The sequence below is a fragment of the Carettochelys insculpta genome, chromosome 7 (assembly GCF_033958435.1).
Source record: "Carettochelys insculpta isolate YL-2023 chromosome 7, ASM3395843v1, whole genome shotgun sequence".
NCBI classification, from domain to species: domain Eukaryota; kingdom Metazoa; phylum Chordata; order Testudines; family Carettochelyidae; genus Carettochelys; species Carettochelys insculpta.
The window spans coordinates 46,898,720-46,919,502 of NC_134143.1; the positions used below are offsets into that span (position 1 = coordinate 46,898,720).

The 20,783-nt window shown below is 39.9% G+C and overlaps 1 protein-coding gene across 1 annotated transcript in view; it reads right to left on the minus strand.

Moving 5' to 3' along the window:
• JAKMIP3 (Janus kinase and microtubule interacting protein 3) overlaps positions 1-20,783 on the minus strand; it is a 103,637-nt gene that overhangs the window by 31,952 nt on the left and 50,902 nt on the right. The window contains exons 3-10 of the mRNA XM_074999585.1: positions 20,348-20,563; positions 18,358-18,477; positions 14,933-15,079; positions 13,852-13,983; positions 12,313-12,348; positions 10,478-10,537; positions 8,855-8,983; positions 5,259-5,387 (exon numbers count right to left, since the gene is read on the minus strand). Coding sequence (XP_074855686.1) covers positions 5,259-5,387; positions 8,855-8,983; positions 10,478-10,537; positions 12,313-12,348; positions 13,852-13,983; positions 14,933-15,079; positions 18,358-18,477; positions 20,348-20,563 — 969 coding nt within the window. The remainder of the gene's footprint in view (positions 1-5,258; positions 5,388-8,854; positions 8,984-10,477; positions 10,538-12,312; positions 12,349-13,851; positions 13,984-14,932; positions 15,080-18,357; positions 18,478-20,347; positions 20,564-20,783) is intronic.

A 20,783-nucleotide genomic window follows, 5' to 3' on the forward strand; every position in this document is an offset into this window, starting at 1 on the left:
CTCTGTGTGTGCTGCATATAGTCAGCTGCACCTTGTCTCTTGCCTCCCTTGTTTATGTCACAGCATGTCCTCAACACACACCCCAGTCCTGGATTTTTCTCCAGAAACATATTTCCTATACTGCCTAGACCTCTCCTGGACAGTAAAAATATACTTAGTCCATTATTCTCTGAACGGGAACACACACAACTTGTTACTGCAACTGGAGTTACACAGACATCAACTTGCACATTCTGGTGAGATAAAAAAAAGTTTATTAACTACATTGAGTAATAAAAGAAGCATAAAAGCGGAAATGATTATAAGAAAAATAAAAAACACTTACTGAAGCCTAACTCAACAAACTGCATTAGATTCAAAACAAAACTTTTCTCCCCACATGCTGGGCCAAACTCTTTAGGTCAGCTCTCCTGCCCCAGAGTCCAACAACTGCTTCCTCCATCTCTTCAAGTGCAGTGAATGTGATCGGCAGGGAAAAAGACAAGGATATCTTTGGTGTTTGTTACTCTTTTTTGTTTCATTCTCTTTCTTGAATAACATTTCCAACTGAGATCTGGGAGATAAAGAATCTCTGTGGAAGAATTTTCCCTGATGGCTTTTTTGCCTGTTAGAGCTTCCTTTTTTATTTTGCTTGAAGACTCTGTTTATTGCTGCAATGCAATTAAGCCAAGCACACATTCCTTCTTTTGTTTAGGACAGACCTGACTTCTGCCTTTCCAGGCCTAAGGTGTTTGGAACAATTATTAATTTTAATGTCATGCAGAGGAGTCATAACTTCGCAAACAGTGTTGCAAGACTTGTTTTACCAGAACAATACTGAACAGTAGATTATGAGCTTTCAAATGATCCATTACAAAGCATAGTTTGTACAAAGATTACAATAGTCCATAGGGTATAAATACAGGTGTATATTCTACGACCGCAACTTCCTATTCTATATAGCTTTTAGACTGTCCTCATCACCGTTGTACCCAAGCACTTCCAGTAGTGCCTTAAGCAACATGACTACACATGTCATGTTATTTATTCTTTTATCTTCTTCTCAGGGAAAAAACATACACAGCTGAGTATCTTCTTTGGTTGGTGTGTCTTTTTAATATATCCATTGCAGCATTTATATTAGAGAAGACAAAACCAAATAAATGCTATTTGCATTTCTGACAGTCATTAGATCTGAGGGGATTTCATTACATAACCTTGGACTGTCCCCAGGAAAAAATCATGTACAGCAGAGGTGAAGTTTACTCTTATGTTGGAAGTTCCACTGTGTCCAAGGAATGAAGTTGTTAACCACATTCTTTATCCTGGAGCTTTTGATGATCTTCTAGATAGTTTGGGGTCAGACTATAGGGTACTTTATGGTAAGCCAGGGTACGGAGCAGAGCACAGGTTTGATACGTACCTGGTAGCCTATGTTGCTCAGGAGATGCACTGTAATATTTTGAACTAATTCAAGTTTTCTAAATATTGGAGGCTTCTTATTCAATTTATACTGTGTTACTGTCATCCAGCTAAGAGGTGACAAAGACATGTGTAACTGAGGCTAGAGCTTGGTCTGCAATTAAGGAATAGAGTTACCCAATCAAACAGTGATGGTGGAAAGCATTAATCACAGATGCTGATATGTGATAGCTGGGTGCCAGTAAGGAACCCAAGAACATTCCTAGACTATAAATTGGCCAGTTGTGGGTATGTATCTTCAATCAAAGGCGACTGCTTTGTGGTTGCAAACTCTGCTAAATACATCACTTTGCCCATCAGCATCACTTTGTCTTGCTTCGATTCAGGTTCAGACAGCTGTTCTTCATGCAAGTGCTAATCTCATTCAAGCACAAGGCCATCTTGGTGGTACAGTCACATGTAGTGAAGAACAGACAGAATTGTGTATCAGCTGCATGTTGCTAATGCCTGAGTCTTTTTGTGCTCTGACCAATTCACCTAATGGTTGCACGCAGCTGTGGAAAGAGACTGGATAAGGAATTGATCCTTGTGGAACTCAACAAGCATGGAATCTAGCAGTGGACTCAAGCATCACCATTCATTAACACCATCCTTCCAGGAAGGACACAATGCATTTTAGTACATAGCCCTGGGTCTCTTTTACTTCTTTTGGGTGAGACAACAGATTCTTTTGGTCAACAGTACTGAATGCTGCAGAGAAGTTGAGAAGGATGACAATGCATGTCTGTCCTCTAACTGTTGACAAGAGGATAACATCTATCAGTGCCACTAACTACTTTCATTTCTGTGTCCTGATGTGAACCCACATTGTGTCAAGTCTAGAACGTTAGTTTCAGTTAGATGAGTTTGAAGTCGGATTTTTGCTTCCTTCACGATGTACATAAAGACTACTCTTTTTTTAGTCCTGCACTCAGTTTGGTTGAAAATACGTATATTCAGAGTAAGTGAATTTTAGAGCATATGCAGATTTAAAAACTATAAAGAAATTCATCTACAAACAAAATAATCCAAATTCAACTCTTCTGCTTTTGTACCATGACTTGAGTTCTAGGTTCATTTCTTCCTACTCATCTGATGTCCCCAGTAACAGTTAAAAACTAAAGCAAGCACTACTACTTCTTATGCTAAAAGTTAGCAGTGTTATCAAGTCTTGCAGGCAAAAAAGAGTGGCCTGAACAGAAGTACGAGCAGACACAATTTTTTTAGTTTGAAGAAAAGCTCCCCACTTTAACTTGGAACAGAACTCTGGAAAGCACTAGTCTCCATGGATACTGTCCTGTGTCTTCCCAAGGCAGCACCAAAATGCCCCAAGCATATCCTGAGAATTTATTGTTTAACAGTGCAGATAACACATTCTGTGATGAACACGTTTACTGTGAAGAGGAACTCAGTTGGTAAACCACTGAAAAGTCTCACTGTACCCTTATCCTCTTCCTCAGGCAGGGTACTTTTTGGATGATGTGCTTCCTCTGAGGAGAACCAGAATAGCTTGGTGGCCTATAAGCATGGCTGGTCAGATTGCAGACGCTAGTAGCAACATGAGGCAAGAACTAGTTTTGTTCCTCCTGAGCCTGACAACCTCAACCCCAGGAAGCTTCCCACCCCACACACACTGAGGCAGGTAGTATGTTAGCAACGAAGAGTTTCTAATAACACCTTGGTTTCTACATAAATTATCTTATTAAACTGATTGCACAATCTGGGTGAATTTTCCTTCTGGTGTGCAGGTTTGTTGGTTTGTTAGTTTTGTATTGGGAGATGCTGAATTATGTTTCTCCATCACTTTCTTAATGTTTGCAACTTCTACCATGTCAGAGCAGATAGCAGTCAGACCTTAAATAAGATTAATTTATAAATTGCTGTTTAATGATCCAGTGAAGTGAAACAATACCTATCTCTCCATCTGTTCTGAGAGGCCAGAGGTTAATGTAGTCCAAATACATGAGAGAACCCCAGCAGTGTAGGCAGCTGTGGAGTTACACACACATCTCATAGAGCTGGAAGGGACCTCTGGAGGTTGAGTCCAGTCCCCCGTCCTCTTGGTAGGACCAAGCACCACCCCTTTTTTGTTTGTTTGCTTTTTTTTTTAAAATCTATTTGCCCCAGATCCCTAAATGCCCCCCCCCCACTCAAGGGACTGAACTCACAACCCTGGGTTTAGCATGCCAATGCTGAAACCACAGTTACCTACTCATTACTTTAACTTAGTGGAAAAGAAGTATCTAAATGGCCAGGTCAGGAAAGCTAAAATAATGATTCTGTCTTAGAACTCAAGCAGGGCAATCTGGGGTTATCTGTTTCATGTTTAATTTGGCCTGTGGGCTGGAAAAGCAATCACAATACCCTGTTGTTGTAGGAAATACTCCTGGTTGTAGCAGTATTTTAAACTTTTTAATTTTAATAACATTGTTGCTAATGTGACCATTTTAACCCTAGTCTGTGTTGATTTCTCCTGGTTCAATGTGCTTATGAAAAGTGAAAGTGACCGATCCATCACTTACATAAAAAGATTTAGGGTCAACAGAAGAGCTTGCCAATTCAATTGCACAGAGTGAAGGCCAGGGAAGAATTAATATGTACATATTTAGTTCTTTGTCCAAAGTAGATTTATTCTAATCTTTTCAATTCATTTTCAAATACTAAAAGTAAATTTGGCTCTATTAATTGTCCTTCCAGTATTTTATAATGTCTGATTTATTCATATTGCAATATATATATGTATTTAAAATGTAAATTAAAGCAAGATAATTACATAGCTATAATTGCTTGTCTAAGAGGACATCTGAAGAAGATAGGAAGGCACAATGGAACAATACACTTTGCAAGTCAATTAAGAAAATGAATCTCATTTTGAACTATAAGCCTTTTTAAAATATTATGCAGAATCATGTAATCTCAGTAAATCCAGGTTTGAATTTTGGGCATTAACTATTTAAGAATATTGATAATAGATTTTTGCTGACGGGGAGCTTAACTTTCCATAAAATATTCTGCTTGACATTCTGTTAAGCTGATTAGAGGTATAAAAATATAAATGCATTAGCTATGGTATCTTCAGCAATAAGCACTTCAGGGTATGAGAGTGGAAATCTGACTGCTTTTAGAGAGCATAAATTACAACACTGCATTTGAGACAGCAGTGTAGACACATTAGGTATTCACAGCAGACAATATTATGGAGAGATGCTACCATGAGAAATATCAAACAGATCTTTCTGACCACATCAGCAAGTACCATGGAGGATTAAAGGAAAATAAGGAGGGGGAAAAAGGAAAGGAAAAAAAAGAAGCATCCTGAAAAATGTTGAAACCAAGCTTCACTCTTTCCCAGCTACTGCTAATATGCATCTGTACTCCCTGATATCCTGGTCAAATTCCAGTCCAAGTAATTACTTTCACTCAATCGACAGTCTATCTGCAATTTTATTTGGAAAATAATCTTTACTTCCTGTCTGAAATTTCTGCATATGGTTGCTGGTGTTTGGCCCAGAAATGTTTGCATTTAAATGGTTAGTGGCATAATCTCTGATCTTACTCTGTGTACAACTTTTGGAGCTATTACCATGAGATTTGCTTTATAAACCCATGACTACATCCGATATACATGTATATAAACACTACAGAACAGATCCTTAGCTGGTATAACTGACAGAGCTTCTTAAACTTTAATGGAGCTACTCCAATTTACACCAGCTAAACATTTGGCCTATTAGTTAGAACAGCAACCTGAACAGCAAAATTAGAAAACTATATATAATTGCAATCCTTTATTTTCATGTAATATAAGCCATTTAGACCTTAACTTCTCGTTCTGCATCCAATGTTCCTCCGACCTGTTCCTGCAACAGAGCGTATGCCCGTTGCAAAGCCTGATATTCCATTGTCAACTGCCGAAATCGTAATTCCGTTTCTTCTTTGGCCAAGCCCTGAAATGGAAAAAAAAAGAAAGTAATCTTATTCTTCCAAAACTGAAAGAAAAGAAAGCCTAACAACAAGCTACATTTTCTTAGAAGAAGGAAGTTGGTGATATTACAGCCAATAATTGTTAGCACTTTTAAAGACAAGTTAGCAAGCGCTATTCATAAGGTCTTGTTTATGTGCTCTCCAGTTATTTCAGTCTTCCCTGTAAAATACTACTTCACTGAAATGCAAGATACGTCTTTCATTCAGAGTCGGCGCTACTCTTGCCAGCACTGCTGATCAAAACTATTAAGAAGAAAAGTGCCTCCTTTTGCAGAAAGATGCAGAGCATGTTATTCATGATACACCATGACTGTTGAACCAACCCGCAATCACTTTACCACCGGTGCTGCATAAATGGCATTTCTCAATGAACCTCTGACATTTGCATTGGAGGGCTATGTTCTTAAAAATAAGACAAAGACCTAGGAGTGGATAGTGAATGGATAACCCTATTTTCAGAGAGACAGTGTCTAAAGCTCCTCTGAAATCAGTGGATACATCTACATTGCAATAAATACTTGATCTGGGGCAACCTTGGCTCTGCTGCTGGTCTTTTTATTTCAGCGTAGAAGTACCAAATGAGAGATGTGGATCTTCAGCACCTCTTGATGATCTTCTTCACATATTCTGCTTTAATGCTACCATTAATATCATAAATGTGACATTCACTCTGTGCAACAGCCAGGGTATTTGAATGCTCTTCGGGCATTGCACAGAACTCGAGCCAACTCTTTGCACTTGAGTGAATTTCATGCTATAGAAACAGGGAGAAGAATCTGCTCAATTTGGGCTTGTCTATACTACCTCCCTACTTCAAAGGGAGGGTAGTAAATAGGGTGTTGGGAGTTTATTAATGAAGTTCTGAGCTGCATATGCAGTACTTCTTTAAGCAAATTCCTGCCCCTCCTCCCTCCCCCACAGCAACTTTGAAGTTTTGAGGAGTAAAGGGACTTCAGAGTACCCCGGGCAGTTCGAAGTACTGATGGGTGAGCCTTCTCTGGACATAGTACTGTCGACACAAGTGCAGTGTAGTCATAGACACTTCTGTTGACAGAGAGGACTACCCACTGCCAGACAGCCCTCTTTGCAGAGCTGCCATTCTGCTTTCTGGCACCAGAGGGAAGAATGCTTTAAGTGTGTAGACCTTCCCTGAGTTATGTCGACAGAAGTCCCCTTCTGTCGACAAAACACTCTAGACCCAGCTGCTATGTCTACACTAGAAGCCTCTGTTGACAGAAGTTATTGTTGACATGTACATCTCAACAGAACCTCTGTCAACAACTTGAATCTACATACAACTTGCTCTGTCAACACAGAACTGCCTGACTGCACCGCCCTCTGGCGCCGGAAAGGAGAATGTCAGCTCTGCAAAGAGGGCTGCCTGGCAAATGGCAGCCCTCTCTGTTGACGAAAGTGGCTAACTGCACGTCTGTTGACAGTAACATGTCCAGAGACTGTCATGCCTCAAATTTTTGAGGGATAATACTGTCGCGGCAAATGCAGAGTTCTGTCAAGACTCTGTCGACAGAGCACTTTAAGTGTGTGGCTGCTCCCTGAGTTATGTTGACAGAGGCCCCTTCTGTCGACAAAATTCACTAGCATGGCCCCAGCCTTTCTCCCTCACATCCACACACACCCTTAAACTGTGTAGCCTGCTATGATACAGGCATGAATTATTACATTCCTTTCTTTAGAAACCTCCAACTGAACTGTGAAACAGATGGTGAAGGGCTGGTTTAAATAATGCAGCCATTAAAGCCTAAGATGCTGTAAAAACAGCTCGTTATCATAGCGAGAGGTAGTGGTTCATAGAGCTAACATGAGTTTCTGAAAACATGCACTGACTATCTCGAATGTACTTTTGGGAATAATCTTCAGAGTACAGGTAGCATTTGGCCACCACTGCCTGCCTGCAGTATTTCTTAACAGATACACTGTCTTATCTGACCTCGAAGCTGCAGATGGGCAATCTCTCTTGCAGGGCTGCTGAAAAGCTAGAAGTGCGTGAGGAGTCTTTTTGCTGCCTTGGCTCACACCACGGACTTGGAGAATTCAAGTCAATATGAATTGGGGCTGTGCTCTGCGCTTAGGCCTGGAATGCGCCTAAAACTTAGGCTGACCTAGTTATATTGCTCAAGGCTGTGAAAAAATTCACACCCTATGCAACACAATTAGGTTGACCTAACCTGCATTGTAGTCACAGCTAAGTGGATGGAAAAATTCTTTAGTTAGCCTAGTTACTACCTCTTGAGGTTTGAATTTTACTACAATGGCAGGAAACCCCCTTTTGCCATTGTCATGTGCACGTTATCGTGCTATAGCATTGCAGCTGCAAAGCTGCAGCTGTGCCCTCTTGTGCTTTTAGTGTAGACATACTTTTAGGTCAAAATGTGAAGTCTTTGGGAAAAGAGGAATGTTTATATGTGAAGCTAAATATGCGTCCAATCTCAATATGAATCTTTCCAGCCAATAGTCTCAGAAGGGTAGCTCTATTACTCTGTAGCTTCACAAATAACAAGCAGTTCTGTAGCACCTTAAAGACTAACACATTTATTAGGCCATGAGCTTTTGTGGGTAAGGCCCACTTCCTCAGATCATCGACTCCAATCATCTGAGCAAGTAGATCTTACCCATGAAAGCCCATGACCTAATACGTTTGTTAGTCTCTAAGCTGCTACAGGACTCCTTTTTTAGCCAAAAAACTTCAGTAAGGTCCTCACAGCCTTTTCAGCATTCCCATTCCTAAAAATCAGCAACACTCCTGGGCTGTGTCTATGCTACCTTCCTACTTTGAAGGGAGCATGGTAAGTAGGGTGTTGGGAGATTATTAATGAAATTCTGCGGTGCATATGCATCACTTCTTTAAGCTAATTCTCCCCCGCAGCAACTCTGAAGTGTTAAACTTCGAAGTTGCTGCTACTTGTGAGGAGTAAAGGGACTTCAAAGATGCCCAGGCACTTTGAAGTATCGGCGGATTAGTCGCAGCTACACGTGAGCTGACACTTCGATGTTTAACACTTCAAAGTTGCCGCAGGGGAGAATTAGCTTAATGAAGTGCTACATATGCAGTGCAGCACTTCATTAATAATCTCCCAACACCCTACTTACCATGCTCCCTTCAAAGTAGGCAGCTAGTGTAGACAAGCCCCAAGCGTTGGGAATTACATAAGTTTCAGAGTTTGCCAGCTGTGGTGCAGTGACTAAGGACTTGCGTCAAAAATATTAGCCTCCATACACAGGATTAAGCACATGATCATTTGACTACACCAGATTTTAATTATTTGGTCAAAGGAACTAACAGTGTGGAATTCTCCATAAACAAGGACAGAATAATTGGTTTTATACTATGATCAACCATTCTTAGTTAGATATAAGAATGCACAGTAAAAATGTAAGCATCATCGTATAGTCTAGATTAATGGAAAAATACCTCTTCTAAGTCATCATCAGGAGTGCAAGGCGTTTGATCCGTTCTGTCAGTTTGATACGAGATAGAAGAACCATCAGACTCCAGAGAAGCTTCTTCATCGTAGCCAAAAAACGTCTCCACAACTGGCTTCTGACCAAATGACAATGTGTAAGTGCAGCTAAACAATGAAAATATACCTTACAATATGGCAGTGCCAGATAAGCCTCCTGAAATGTCTAAAAAACTCTCTCATGGGTATCTCCAGTGTCAGTGAAGCAGAGTTTGGCTTAAACAGAAAACTCATGTTCTAGAATTTGCTTTCTGCATCAGCACACAGTGAGATGCTTTTCATAGTGTGGTTTCCCTCTATTGGTTTTACTGAAACCTCTTAGGTGAAAATGAATTGTTCTCACACAAAAATATCAGCAGGACTTCCACTATGTTACCTCTTTCAAAATACAGAAGTTGCTTCTTTATAAATTTGTGGTAATTTTTTCAGCCCATTCATAATGTTCTAAGTAAAACTGTACGTTGCTCTAAGTAGATAATTTTTTTGGTATTTGGATGCACAGTGTTCTTTCTTACAAACCCTTTGTTACATTTATTTTATTTAGTTTGCTTCAAATTTTAGGCAGTAGGCAGCTCTTTGGTCACATCACCCATTCCCCTATCCATCTGTGTTTGCGTGCCTCTACACACATCCCAGCACACACCTAGCTTCATAAAGTTAGTCTGGAATTTGCTTGGCTCACAGTAGTTAGGGATTGAATTTCACATACAACACTAGGAACACTGCTCTGATGTACACCTTCTCTAATCTCTCTGAGACTTTGACCCTTCATGAAGAGTATAGTTTACTATTAATTCAATTCCTTGACATTTCACCCTCCCATTACCACACAAGTACATTCATTATCCATGAGATAGATGCTGACTTTAACATTTCCTTCTTCCATCTCACTGAACACTAATTGTAATGCTCCTGCTGCTTATATCCAATGCTTTCCATACAGGTTGCTAAATTTCATAATACATTATTTGCATATTACATATATTTGAGGTGCTATTGTAAAAAATGAGTTAGCTGCATGATTTTCTAATTCACAGAAGCTGTCTACTCTTTACATAATTTGACACCTGTTCCTTAGTTCCTGATGGATCCCCAAACTACATATGAGTTTGCATACTACAGTGTACACATTATAATACAAAAGCAATGTGCCATTTACACAGGTGACTTCCTGAAGCACGTGAATTACATATCCTTAATGAATATTACCAACATTAAGGGTGAAATTGGGGGTGGGAAAAAATGACTGTTTTTCCTTGTTCCTCCCACAAAATTGATCCACACATTCTTGCGTTAAATGACCATAAATCAGGATTGTTCCTAAACTGTTTGACATAACTTGTGAAATACAATCCAAAATTTCAAGCACCAATTCTAATTTTGAGAGTCAAGTTTTGCTTCTCAACCCTAGATCTTCAGAGAGAAATGCTGCCCCTGTGAAAGGACATGGGAGTTTTCCCATTGGCCTCATTAAAGTCAGGATGCCACCTTTGTTGAGAGCTGCTGATCACTTGTATTGACCACTGATGTCCCTAAGCAAGACACTAATACAAATTTTAAACTTTTTTTTTTACCTTAGGGAGTTTTGTCATTTTCTTCCTTTGCTTTCTGTACCTTAAAAGCTTGTCACGTTCCTGGAAGAATTAATTAGATACACTTGTTAACTGGTATCAGAGATTCATCATTTACTCTGTTTGCACTGCTCTTCAAACTGGCAAAAAATAGCAAACGTAACCTCAATATAAGCCATTGTATTATAACTGCAACAAGAAAGAGCCATTTTTCATCAAATGGTAAGTGCACTCCATAATCTTCCAAGTTTGCAATGTGAACATATCAGTTGCTTAAGTATATAGAGGAAACTCCTGACAATTGATGAGAGCTGAATGTTCCATGTAGCACATTGACATACTGGGCCTGAACTTACAGAAGCTCCGTGAGCAGAACTCTCATTGAAACACTGAATTATAGTCCTCTTCTGATAGATGGAATATCCTGCCAGTATTGGGAGGCAGGGCAAATGCTGTCTGTGGATATGTGCACAGCTTCTGTTATTTTTGAATGAAACCATGGGCACTTATCATCTGCCCCAATTGTGGAAAACTCAGGACCTGATTTTCAAAAGCATTAAGCTCACATAGCGTCAGTTGTCCTTAACAGGAACTATGAGTGTTCAGCACCTCTGAATATCAAGCTTCAGCTTGCGCTGTTATCTGAAAGTATTTGTATTCAGTGCCTGTTGTCAAAGTTCCAATGAGAGTGGTATTGAGGCCGAATCTATGCTTACCTGGAGTTCGATGCGCTGCGATCCACCTCTCTAGGCTTGGCCATCGACCCCGGTATTCCATGCATAGCATGGATGGTGGCGTGAGCTTGAAGAGCCTTGATCTATACAGGGGCAGGATGTTGATCCTGATACGTCGATTCTAGATACACTCGTGGCATAGCTAGAATTTTGTATCTGGAATCGACTTTCTGTCCTTGTGCAGATCAAGCCTGAGTTTTAACACAGCATGAAAAACATTTTGTTCTAGGTGGTTAAGCCCCATTATTGATAAACTAATGCAGGTTAAAAGAAAAGACCAATCATTATTGTCCTCCAGCTCATTCTTTTTCTCAAAAGATATTATGAGACTGATTGAAAATGTATTCTGACTGTCACTAACATCATCACCAGTAATGGAGATCATCCAAATGGAAAACTAATGCTAATAGTTTTCTGAATGGCAAAATGGAATGCAAATAATTTTCCTTAGCTTCACTGGCTTTCCTGTGCTGACAACAGTGAAAAGAAATATTTGACAGTAAACGTTAGCAGATGTGACTTGCCCTCAATAAATGTCTATATATAACAGTAAAGTTGATCCTTAGATGATAGCAATGGACCCCAGCGCACAGGTTCCTAGTAGCCATTGTAGATAGGACGAGACTATTTTCAGGCCCATAGTAGAAACTAGGACTGGACACTTCGTGGAAAATGTGCATGTGGGTTTCCAGATCAGATCAGAAAGCAGCTCCATAATTTTAGGGAGCTACAAAACCCCACTATTGAGGCTGACAAGTAGATGAACTAATTGGTACAATGGCTGAGCAACTGTCCATGCCTACTTTTTAGGCTGTGCTGTTTTTCCACATACCCCACTGGTAAAAGGGAAGCTGAAACTGTTTTCCAGTATCACAATCATGCTCACATCTCACGAATTTATGCTGCTAGGGTCTTCATTGATGGAATCCAAGGATTAAATCTAGCCTCTGAATATGAAGGAAAGTCATGACAAACATTATTTTGAAACACTTCATTAATACAGGAGAACACGAGATGTTGCAGCTGTCCTGTTAGATTTCAAAGAACCACTGTCTAAAATGTATAGAAATGAACATACTGAAATTAAATAGATGCCTTACTTACTAGTACACTCTTCACATAGCCAGCGGTTTCAAGGGTCTAATAAAAATAATAAGAGAATGTCAGTATGTGCAAGGATATACACATTTTATGTGCTTTCTGTTTAACTGCATAACCTGTTCATACTTTTTTTTTCAAAACAATGGTATGAATTTTTTTTTGGTTTTGTATTTTAATACAAGACACAAGACATCTGTCATTTATTCAGGAAAAACCTGCAATGGATGTGACAACACTAGTAAGTCAGAACATTCCATTCTGCATGACTAACACCCTGTGGAGATGCCACTTTCAAGCTGTAATCAGTACTGAAATTGATAGGGCTGGTGACGGACTTCGTCAGGCCCTGGGAAAAGTGGCAGGGACTTGGCTCCAGGCGCCCTGGAAGGGTGGGATTGGGGCATCCAGCCCTCAGCGGCACTCAGACTGTACTGTAGCTTCCCCAGACAGCTCTCAGCATTTCCTGGGGCTCTGGCTGCAATTTAAGGGGGCTGGCATCCCTGCAGACCTGGGCCGTTTTAAACCACTGGGTCCTGGGACAGCTGCTCCCTGCCTCCCTATTTCTACCCCTGTCTGCAAACCTGGCACTATAACATTATTTAACTCATTCAAACCTGATTCTGTAGTCCATACCTAGATTTAACTTTGATTGACTATAACTGGAATTCTACCTAAGTACTAACAACTGGCTCCTTTCAAAGCCAAATCATCCTCTCCAACAGAGGGAATTAAACCTTCTGGGTCTAGGAGAAGGGATGTGGAAGTGTGGTGGAGTGCTGTCCTGAGAACATCATACTTCTCTTTTCCCAACAAGGGATACTTCATGGGGGCTGGGATCCCTGGGAGGTGGGGTGAGCCAGGTTGCTGTCTATGGAATAAACACTCCTCACCCCAGTGGGATTCCTCACCAGAAATTTATGCTGACTATAAATTCCTTACCACCACTGCCCACAATGAAAAACTCAGAGTAAAAACTCAGTGAACTTCCAATCCATTAAGCAGCATTAACTCATGCAGATGATCTCTGGTCCACAGTTGTTATAGAACTGTTTTAGGGTGTTTAAAAAAATCTGTGTGGTATTTAAAAAAAGCTGCTATGAAGCCTGCTTAAGAAATTGTTCATGATTTCATTTTCTCCCCCACACACTTGTGGCCTGGAACTACATTGTTGCTGATCACAAGAAGAATATATTAAAAGGAAACCAAATTTTAAAAAGCTTTAAGGATCTTAAAATAAACCCCAAACTGTGGAAAATATCCCCTACAATAAGTCTTCTGTTTTTAGGCTTGATCTTGTTGCCATTGAAGTCAAACAGAATTTTCCCATTGACTTTATCTGAAAGACACTCCTTCATACAAATGCTCAGTTGCATGAAGGCAACCTCTCAAATAACGTGTCACACATTTCTATAGGTTTGGTTCTGCTTCAAAGGGAAGCCCATGGAAATAATCACCATGTGTTTGCTGACAAAACAAGCTGTTCTTATGTGCTTAGTGCTATCTTTTCTTTTGCTGTGACCTAGAGCACCAGAAGGTGATTACCTTAGAGAGTTCGTCTATGATGTTTTGCTGTTCAATAATTTGTAGCCTGAGAAATTCAGCTTCTCTTTCTTCTTGACTCTGGTCTAGATCATTTAAAGAGCTTGGTCTCCTTATTGTCCCAGCTTTTTGTCTCTGGAAAAAAAATCCCCGCAGAACAAAATCACAAATGATTAAAAGTCTTGCCAAAGCACAGCACACAGTCCTATTCTTTTACAGCAAGTAATTCATCTAAGCTATTTGCTAAACTGGTGGTGATTCTCTTTCTTTCCACCCATGCACTCTTTCCCTCCTCACCCTCCATACCAAAAATCTAGGTAAGGATTCTAGTTCATTAGGCCAGAAAAAGCTACACAATATGGCATCAAGAAGACATCAGGCTCACAGTCACCAGAGAGGACAGGCAATTTACATAATTCTCCCGTGCCATCTGTTAGCCTATTGAGGACTTAGGCTAGCCTAAGTCTTGGAAAACATAGTCTGTTCAGTTTTATATTGCAGAAAGAGGAATTTAAATATGTGGCCAAAGGAGTCCTAAAAAGAGATTAATTCTTTCTGCATTGTTCCCATTGTTCAGCAAAACTGGATCCAGAGAATGTGGGAGCAACTGAATTTTGAGAAGAAAAAGTGGTTTTAGTCCTGCAGCATGTCTGCAATCTCTCATTTACTCAATTACCATTAATGCTCAACTTTAAAGATTAAATAAAAATATCAAATCTCTGGTGCAAATTTCCAAATCATTGCAAAGCAATTGTGATATAAAACTCACAATTCAAATGTAATTTTTTAGCTCAAAATTTTAAAAAAGCAGCTAAAGTAAAACATCTGCTTAACTAGGCTATCAATGCCTGAAAAGCAAACTGTTTCTTGACCACTTTTCCACTGTATAATTGGAGTGTTACTTGTTAATAAGCAAAAACTACAAGTCACTTATTATGTATTGTACAGCTTACCAGAAAAATGAAAATACTTGAGTACTATCCTGCAAGCTTGTGATTATATTTTTGTTAAATACCTGATTTCCACAAAACAGTACATACTATTTGTTCTTCTTATAGGTAAAAGTGTCAGGAGGGTAACCTACCATTTCTATATTCTCTTGTGTTACAAATTTTAATTTATTTTCCATTCGACGTAAGGCATGGGATAAATCTTCATTCTTCCTACTGAGACGCTTATTTTTGTCCAGGAGAGGTTTATATTGACTTTCTGCTTCTCTTAGGCGTTTTAACTGAAATATTTAAATATGTATTCACACAGTATATCTATTTTTATTTATCATTTTAAAACACACTGATAAAATTTATTACAAGTAAAATCATTTTACTACCACAATAATAGAATTCACTTTTGGTTTTGAAAAATGCAAAGCAGTGTCACTTTAGAGTCCTAACATCCATTCCTGTCTCTGGCATTGACTCACTCTGTGATCTTGGACAAGATTCTTGACCTATTGGACCCTCACTTACCATATACCCAACCCACACTCTTGCCTACACACATAAACCCTTCATGCACATATGCAATCAAGTAATGGGGGCACAGGAAAAAATGCAACAGGGCCAAGGATGATATAACAATAGCAGGTGTTTTTTTTTTTAATTCAGATGCCCTCTAACTTCTGCTGGTCCTGTTTCAAAACCAGCTGAAATCAATGGAAAAACTCCCAGAGGTATCAGTGAACTTTAGACCATGTCCTCTAAGTGCTCCATTAAACTTTCTTCTGAGGACCTCATGAAGGTGCCAGGGCTTCAACTATATCTGTCAATTCAATTTAGTCTTCTAGGTTCTTACATGGCATTTGTCACTCAACATTATGAATACAGGCACAAGACATTTTCATTTCCCTCATTTTCTTCTGGAGTTTGGGTTTGTTTTGTTTGTTCCTTTGTGTTGTTACTGTGGAAGAGCTCTCTCTGTGCTGCCCCCAACAGGCTAGAGGGTAGAAAACTAGGTTAGAGATGCCATCTCTTACTACCAGAGGGTGGGAAAGGCAGGGAGGGTTCATAAATTCTTTCCCCACTCTCACTTGCATCAGAGGTCATTAAGGGGGATATCATCACAGGGTTGCACTCCCTCCTCTCAGTAGATAGGGAGTGGCTCAGCCTGGCAACTCTGGGCACTGGATGCTTGGTAGAATGAACAGGAGGTAGGGGCTTGTTGTGCCCCTTCTAATAATGAAGCCTACAGAACACGCTGAGCACTTATCAGTTCAATTTAAGGGTACTGGGTTTACCAAGCAAATGCTAAGTTATGACAAGGTGACTCTTTGAAAAACGCTTTTTTGAGAGGTTTCAAAGTTCATTAGAAGTTTTAAAAAAGCAACAACAAATCCCATAGCAAACTGAGACTTTTTCTAAGTCTAAAACTGTCAGTCTTTCATGAGTAAAAGCACACTGTAAGGCTGAGTCCCTTAAAAGTGCATAGCATGAGCACACTACAGGAAAAAAATATACCCCTACCTGAGGTACTTAATGAAAACTTCCACTGGAAAAAAATACCAACCAATATCTACTTAAAAACAAAAAAGGCTTTATTGCTTTGTGAACTAAGCATACTGTGGACAGTGTTATGTTCTTGATGGTCACTCAATCACAAGTAGGACGTCTTCATATCACCCTTCTATCTGTGAGTCTGTCAATGTCTGATCAGACTGATTTTGGAGCTGCATATCTTATCACAGAAGGGGCAGGGGTTGGTAGCTGTTGGAATGGCATGGGGCAGTTTTTGCTACTTTTTTCTTTTTCTCCGCCACTTCTCATCTGCATTTTGGCAGGACCTCTCAAACTGTGCCACACCCTCACGCTATATAGCATTGCACAATGTTACGTTATTGTGTGGAACACTGCCAGACATAAAGGAGAGAGAAGCCAAATGTCCAGATTTATAGTGTTAGCAAATGTAATTCCAGATTATACTGTAAAACTACTGGTTAATATTCTCCATAACTGAGTCTACAAGGAATTGTCCTTCATAGCACCAGTTCTGTAACATACATTTTTGTGTTTGGCAGCATACCTACCATTAACTACCAAACCCATAAACTGCCTTCTATATGGATGCCACAGTAGTTTGCATTTTGAACACACAGTGGATCATATCCAGTCCTGGTGTAGCTCCATTGAAGCCTGCGATGTTGCACCAGAGATTACACCTACATGTGGTGTTTGCATTTCCAGTAAACATAATATGTTATGTGTTGTGCATTGTGTATTTTTAACTCAGAAGAGACTAGATTCTACAAATATGGGCAACAAGAAAGATCAAATAGTTTGGATAATAAGGGCTGACATTAATCTTCTCCCAAACCCTGAACCAAACACAGATCCAAGTCCAAAGCTGTTGTTTTTAGGTTTACCTATCTGGCCTTCTTCCATCAATTTTGTTGGTCCCCTTAACTGCCTGGAAACATCAATGGAACCACCAGAACAGAAACATGACACCTACTCATTGGCTTAACATTTCCGAAATCCAGCCTATGACAGTGGCAAATACCTGATGCTGCAGAAGGAAGGCAAAAGAATCGGTACTGAACCTAACTAACGTTGCCATGTCATACAAAGGGATCAGACAGTGTGGATGGGGCTGGCTGACCCTTTCTCTAGTGACCGAACTACTAACTTTGGTTAGCCCTTTACAACAGATAGGTGTGGCTACATCTGAATTACTGGGCTTAAAATTATCACTTAGTATACGGCTTGAGTACAGTAATCTCTCGACTTACGTGGAGGTTGCATCCTGGGAAGCCTCCGTGTAAATCAAATTCTGTGTAAATTGGAGCGGCAGCGTTGGGGAGATCCCTGGAATCCCCCCGGCTGAGGGAAGCCAGGGAGCAGCAGTGCTCTGCTGCTGTTCCAGCTTCCCGCTTCCTTTGGCTGGGACAAGCAGCACAGCTGCTGGCTCCAGCTGCTGGCTTCCCCCAGCTGGGGAAAGTGGGTCAGGGGGGCAGGGTGACAGCCACACAGCTCCTGGCTTCTCCCAGATGGGGAGCACGCAGCTGCTTGCGGCGTGGTTTCTCCCAGTTTGGAGAAACAGCGCTGCAAGCAGCTGCGTGCCTGCCACAATTTGCATTTAATTCATGTTAACGAAAGTTAATCACTAATCAAAATAACACTTCTTGAGGGTTTACTGTACTAGATGCTGTGACCTCTTGCAGTCATGAAATTTAGGGTGATAACTGTTTCTCATGGTGTTTTCTGCCAACTGGGAAGCACCTCCAAGAAGCTGTGCCTTTTGTGCCCACTTCCACAAAATTCAAGAGCCTCCATTCTGCCCTTCAGGTGTTCCATACTAACTGGATAATGTCTCCTTTCACATTCTGGGGATCACCTGAGAGTTCAAATTACCTAGTGCTTCAAACTTCCAAAGAAGTCCTTCTCTTATGCTGTGAATCTGTTTTGCCACAGACTCATGATGGAGTTTATTGTTGTCGCTGGTGAGTGTCCACCTGTCAATGCAAATTCGGATATGCATTCATTTCCTAGAAATGTAATGGCAGTTCCTACTTACAAGCTCATTTCTTTCTTCTGACAGCAACGCATTCCGGTCTTCCAGCTTCCGGATGATCGCACTTAGTTCAGCAATTTTAAGTTGGAAACGCCGTGCATCCTTTTCATCCAGCTGCTGTTCCTAAAACAAAGATCAACTGCAAATAACTGTTCATAAGATCAAACTTCCAAAGAAACCAACTTTGTATTTGTCTGAATCCAACCATTTCTAGCCTATTACATAGGAGAATGTAACCTGTGCCCTTAAAAGAGGGGTTCTCAATTTTTTTTCTCTGAGCCCCCCATGCCAACATGCTATAAATACGCTATGGCCCACCAGTGCCACAACAATTGTTTTTCTGCCAACATTAGGGGGTAGTAATCTGGGTGGTTGGCCAGGGCTGCATGCCATGGGGTTCCCCACAAAGCTAAGTTGTTCAACCTTCTGCTTCAGCCCTCGATGGCAGGACCAAGAGCCCCACACTTCAGCCCCACATGGTGGGCTTCAGCTTTCAGCCTGGCCCCAGATCCCTGACTGAAAATGGCTGCCTTATAGAATTGCAAACTGCCAGGTGAGACCAACAGAAAATTGAAAGAGCAGGAAAATGTAAGAAAGTGTGAAAATGTAAAAGTATGTATATGCAAATATAGTCACACATGTTAAACTTGGAAACATGAAAAACAAAAATGAAAACTAAGGCAATGTTCCAAATATGTGCCACTGTTGAAAGGTGTCTTTCAGACATGTGATTCACTAATTATTCTGTTTTATAGGGAAATGATATTTAGAAATACTGAAAAATAAATGAAGGAAATCCATGCAATTAGACCATTGCATATGTTTCTTTTCTATGAAGCTGTGGCCCTACTTTAGTTTCTAATGGGTCAGTCATAAAGGTTTATGCTTTAATTGACCAAAAAGTGAAAATGTTCAAATCAAATTCTAAATGAATGCAAATAAGAAAACATGGTTTCATTTTTCTAAATCAGAGAGCAGTTACATTATATTTACAGAAGTTATAGGACTTTTTTCTTTCATTAGCATTATTCTAATGTTTGATAGAACTTAAGTACAGAACTTTAATCAGAACAAGCAGATTCATGTCCATAATCCTAATGGAACTTTAATAAGTTCCAGGATTCCTCATTCAACAGGTGCAGGAGAGGCTCTGAATAAGGAATGAAATATTTGCTTTGGTTATGTTTTCTATTATCTATACTTTTACTGAGAAAATTAAGAATCACTACAAAATAAATCTTGATGAGAATCAACAATGAAAAAGGTTAACATATGTCATGGACATATGAAGTCAGTTAACTGAAAAATTTTACTAATTAGCAAATTAATGTAGAAGCAGGAAAGTGGCAATAGTTACATAGAAAGTCAAGATAAAAAGGTGACTAAAATTTGATGCTATAGGATATTGCATAGTATGAAAGAAACAGTAGAGAATAGGTTAGTAAGTGTTTAGTTCACTTCCTAGATTACTAGTTGAAAGCAAAAGCACTTAGCAGTATGTACATCATGTAATTATTAATAATAGAGATGTTCTAGTAGGACTGCAGAACCCGGTAAGCTTGCATGCTATTCGTTACACTGCGTTTACTGATTTCCCTTTGTAAATTGTTCTTGTACATTTGCTTACAACACATACTGTTAGTAGCCTGGAAAACCAGCACACATACATTACTAGAAAAGCATTTGTATAATTTGTCAGCAGATACTATGTCAAACTGTCAAATTAAAGCAGGTGTTTGAAGAATGATACATTTTTAAAAAATGAATATTTCACCTTGATAACAAAAAACAAACTAAATCAAAAAAGCAAAAGCTCTCCCATGATCAGATTTGGTTTCAGTTGAAAAGATTCTGTTACTGAATGACAGTATTAAAGCAAATCTCTTTGGCTTTTCCTTTACTCTAAGGGAAAGCTGTTGCTTAAATGTGCACTCATCAAGATTTTGTCATTTTTTGTTTGCTTGTTTAGGTGAAACCAGGCGAAAGTGCTTACAGGGCTTCCTGAATGATCTGAAGCGTCTCCTGCACCACTTGCATAAGGAAGTTCCCGTTTGGGGCTGCTCAGATGCCGGTCAGACTCTTTGATCTGGGAAAGTTGTTCATCTAAAGCCTCCTTTTGGAGCTGAAGTCTCTGAGCCTGCCCGACTTGAACCCCTAACTCTCTTTCCAGCACGTAGACTGCTCTGTCTTTAAATTTTATCTCCTCCATCTACAAGGAGAACAAAACACAATCACACACGCATGCATGTTACAGGTCTCTGGTTACCATGGAAACTGGCAGCATCACACTAACACAGCATCTTGAACTGTACCCAAAGGCAACCATATCACAGTCAGTTTCACAGATTTGACATTCCTTAATACAAAAAACAACACCCTTCTGGAAAATAAAATAGCAATGAGTGTTTGACAGTGGCCATATGCATGGA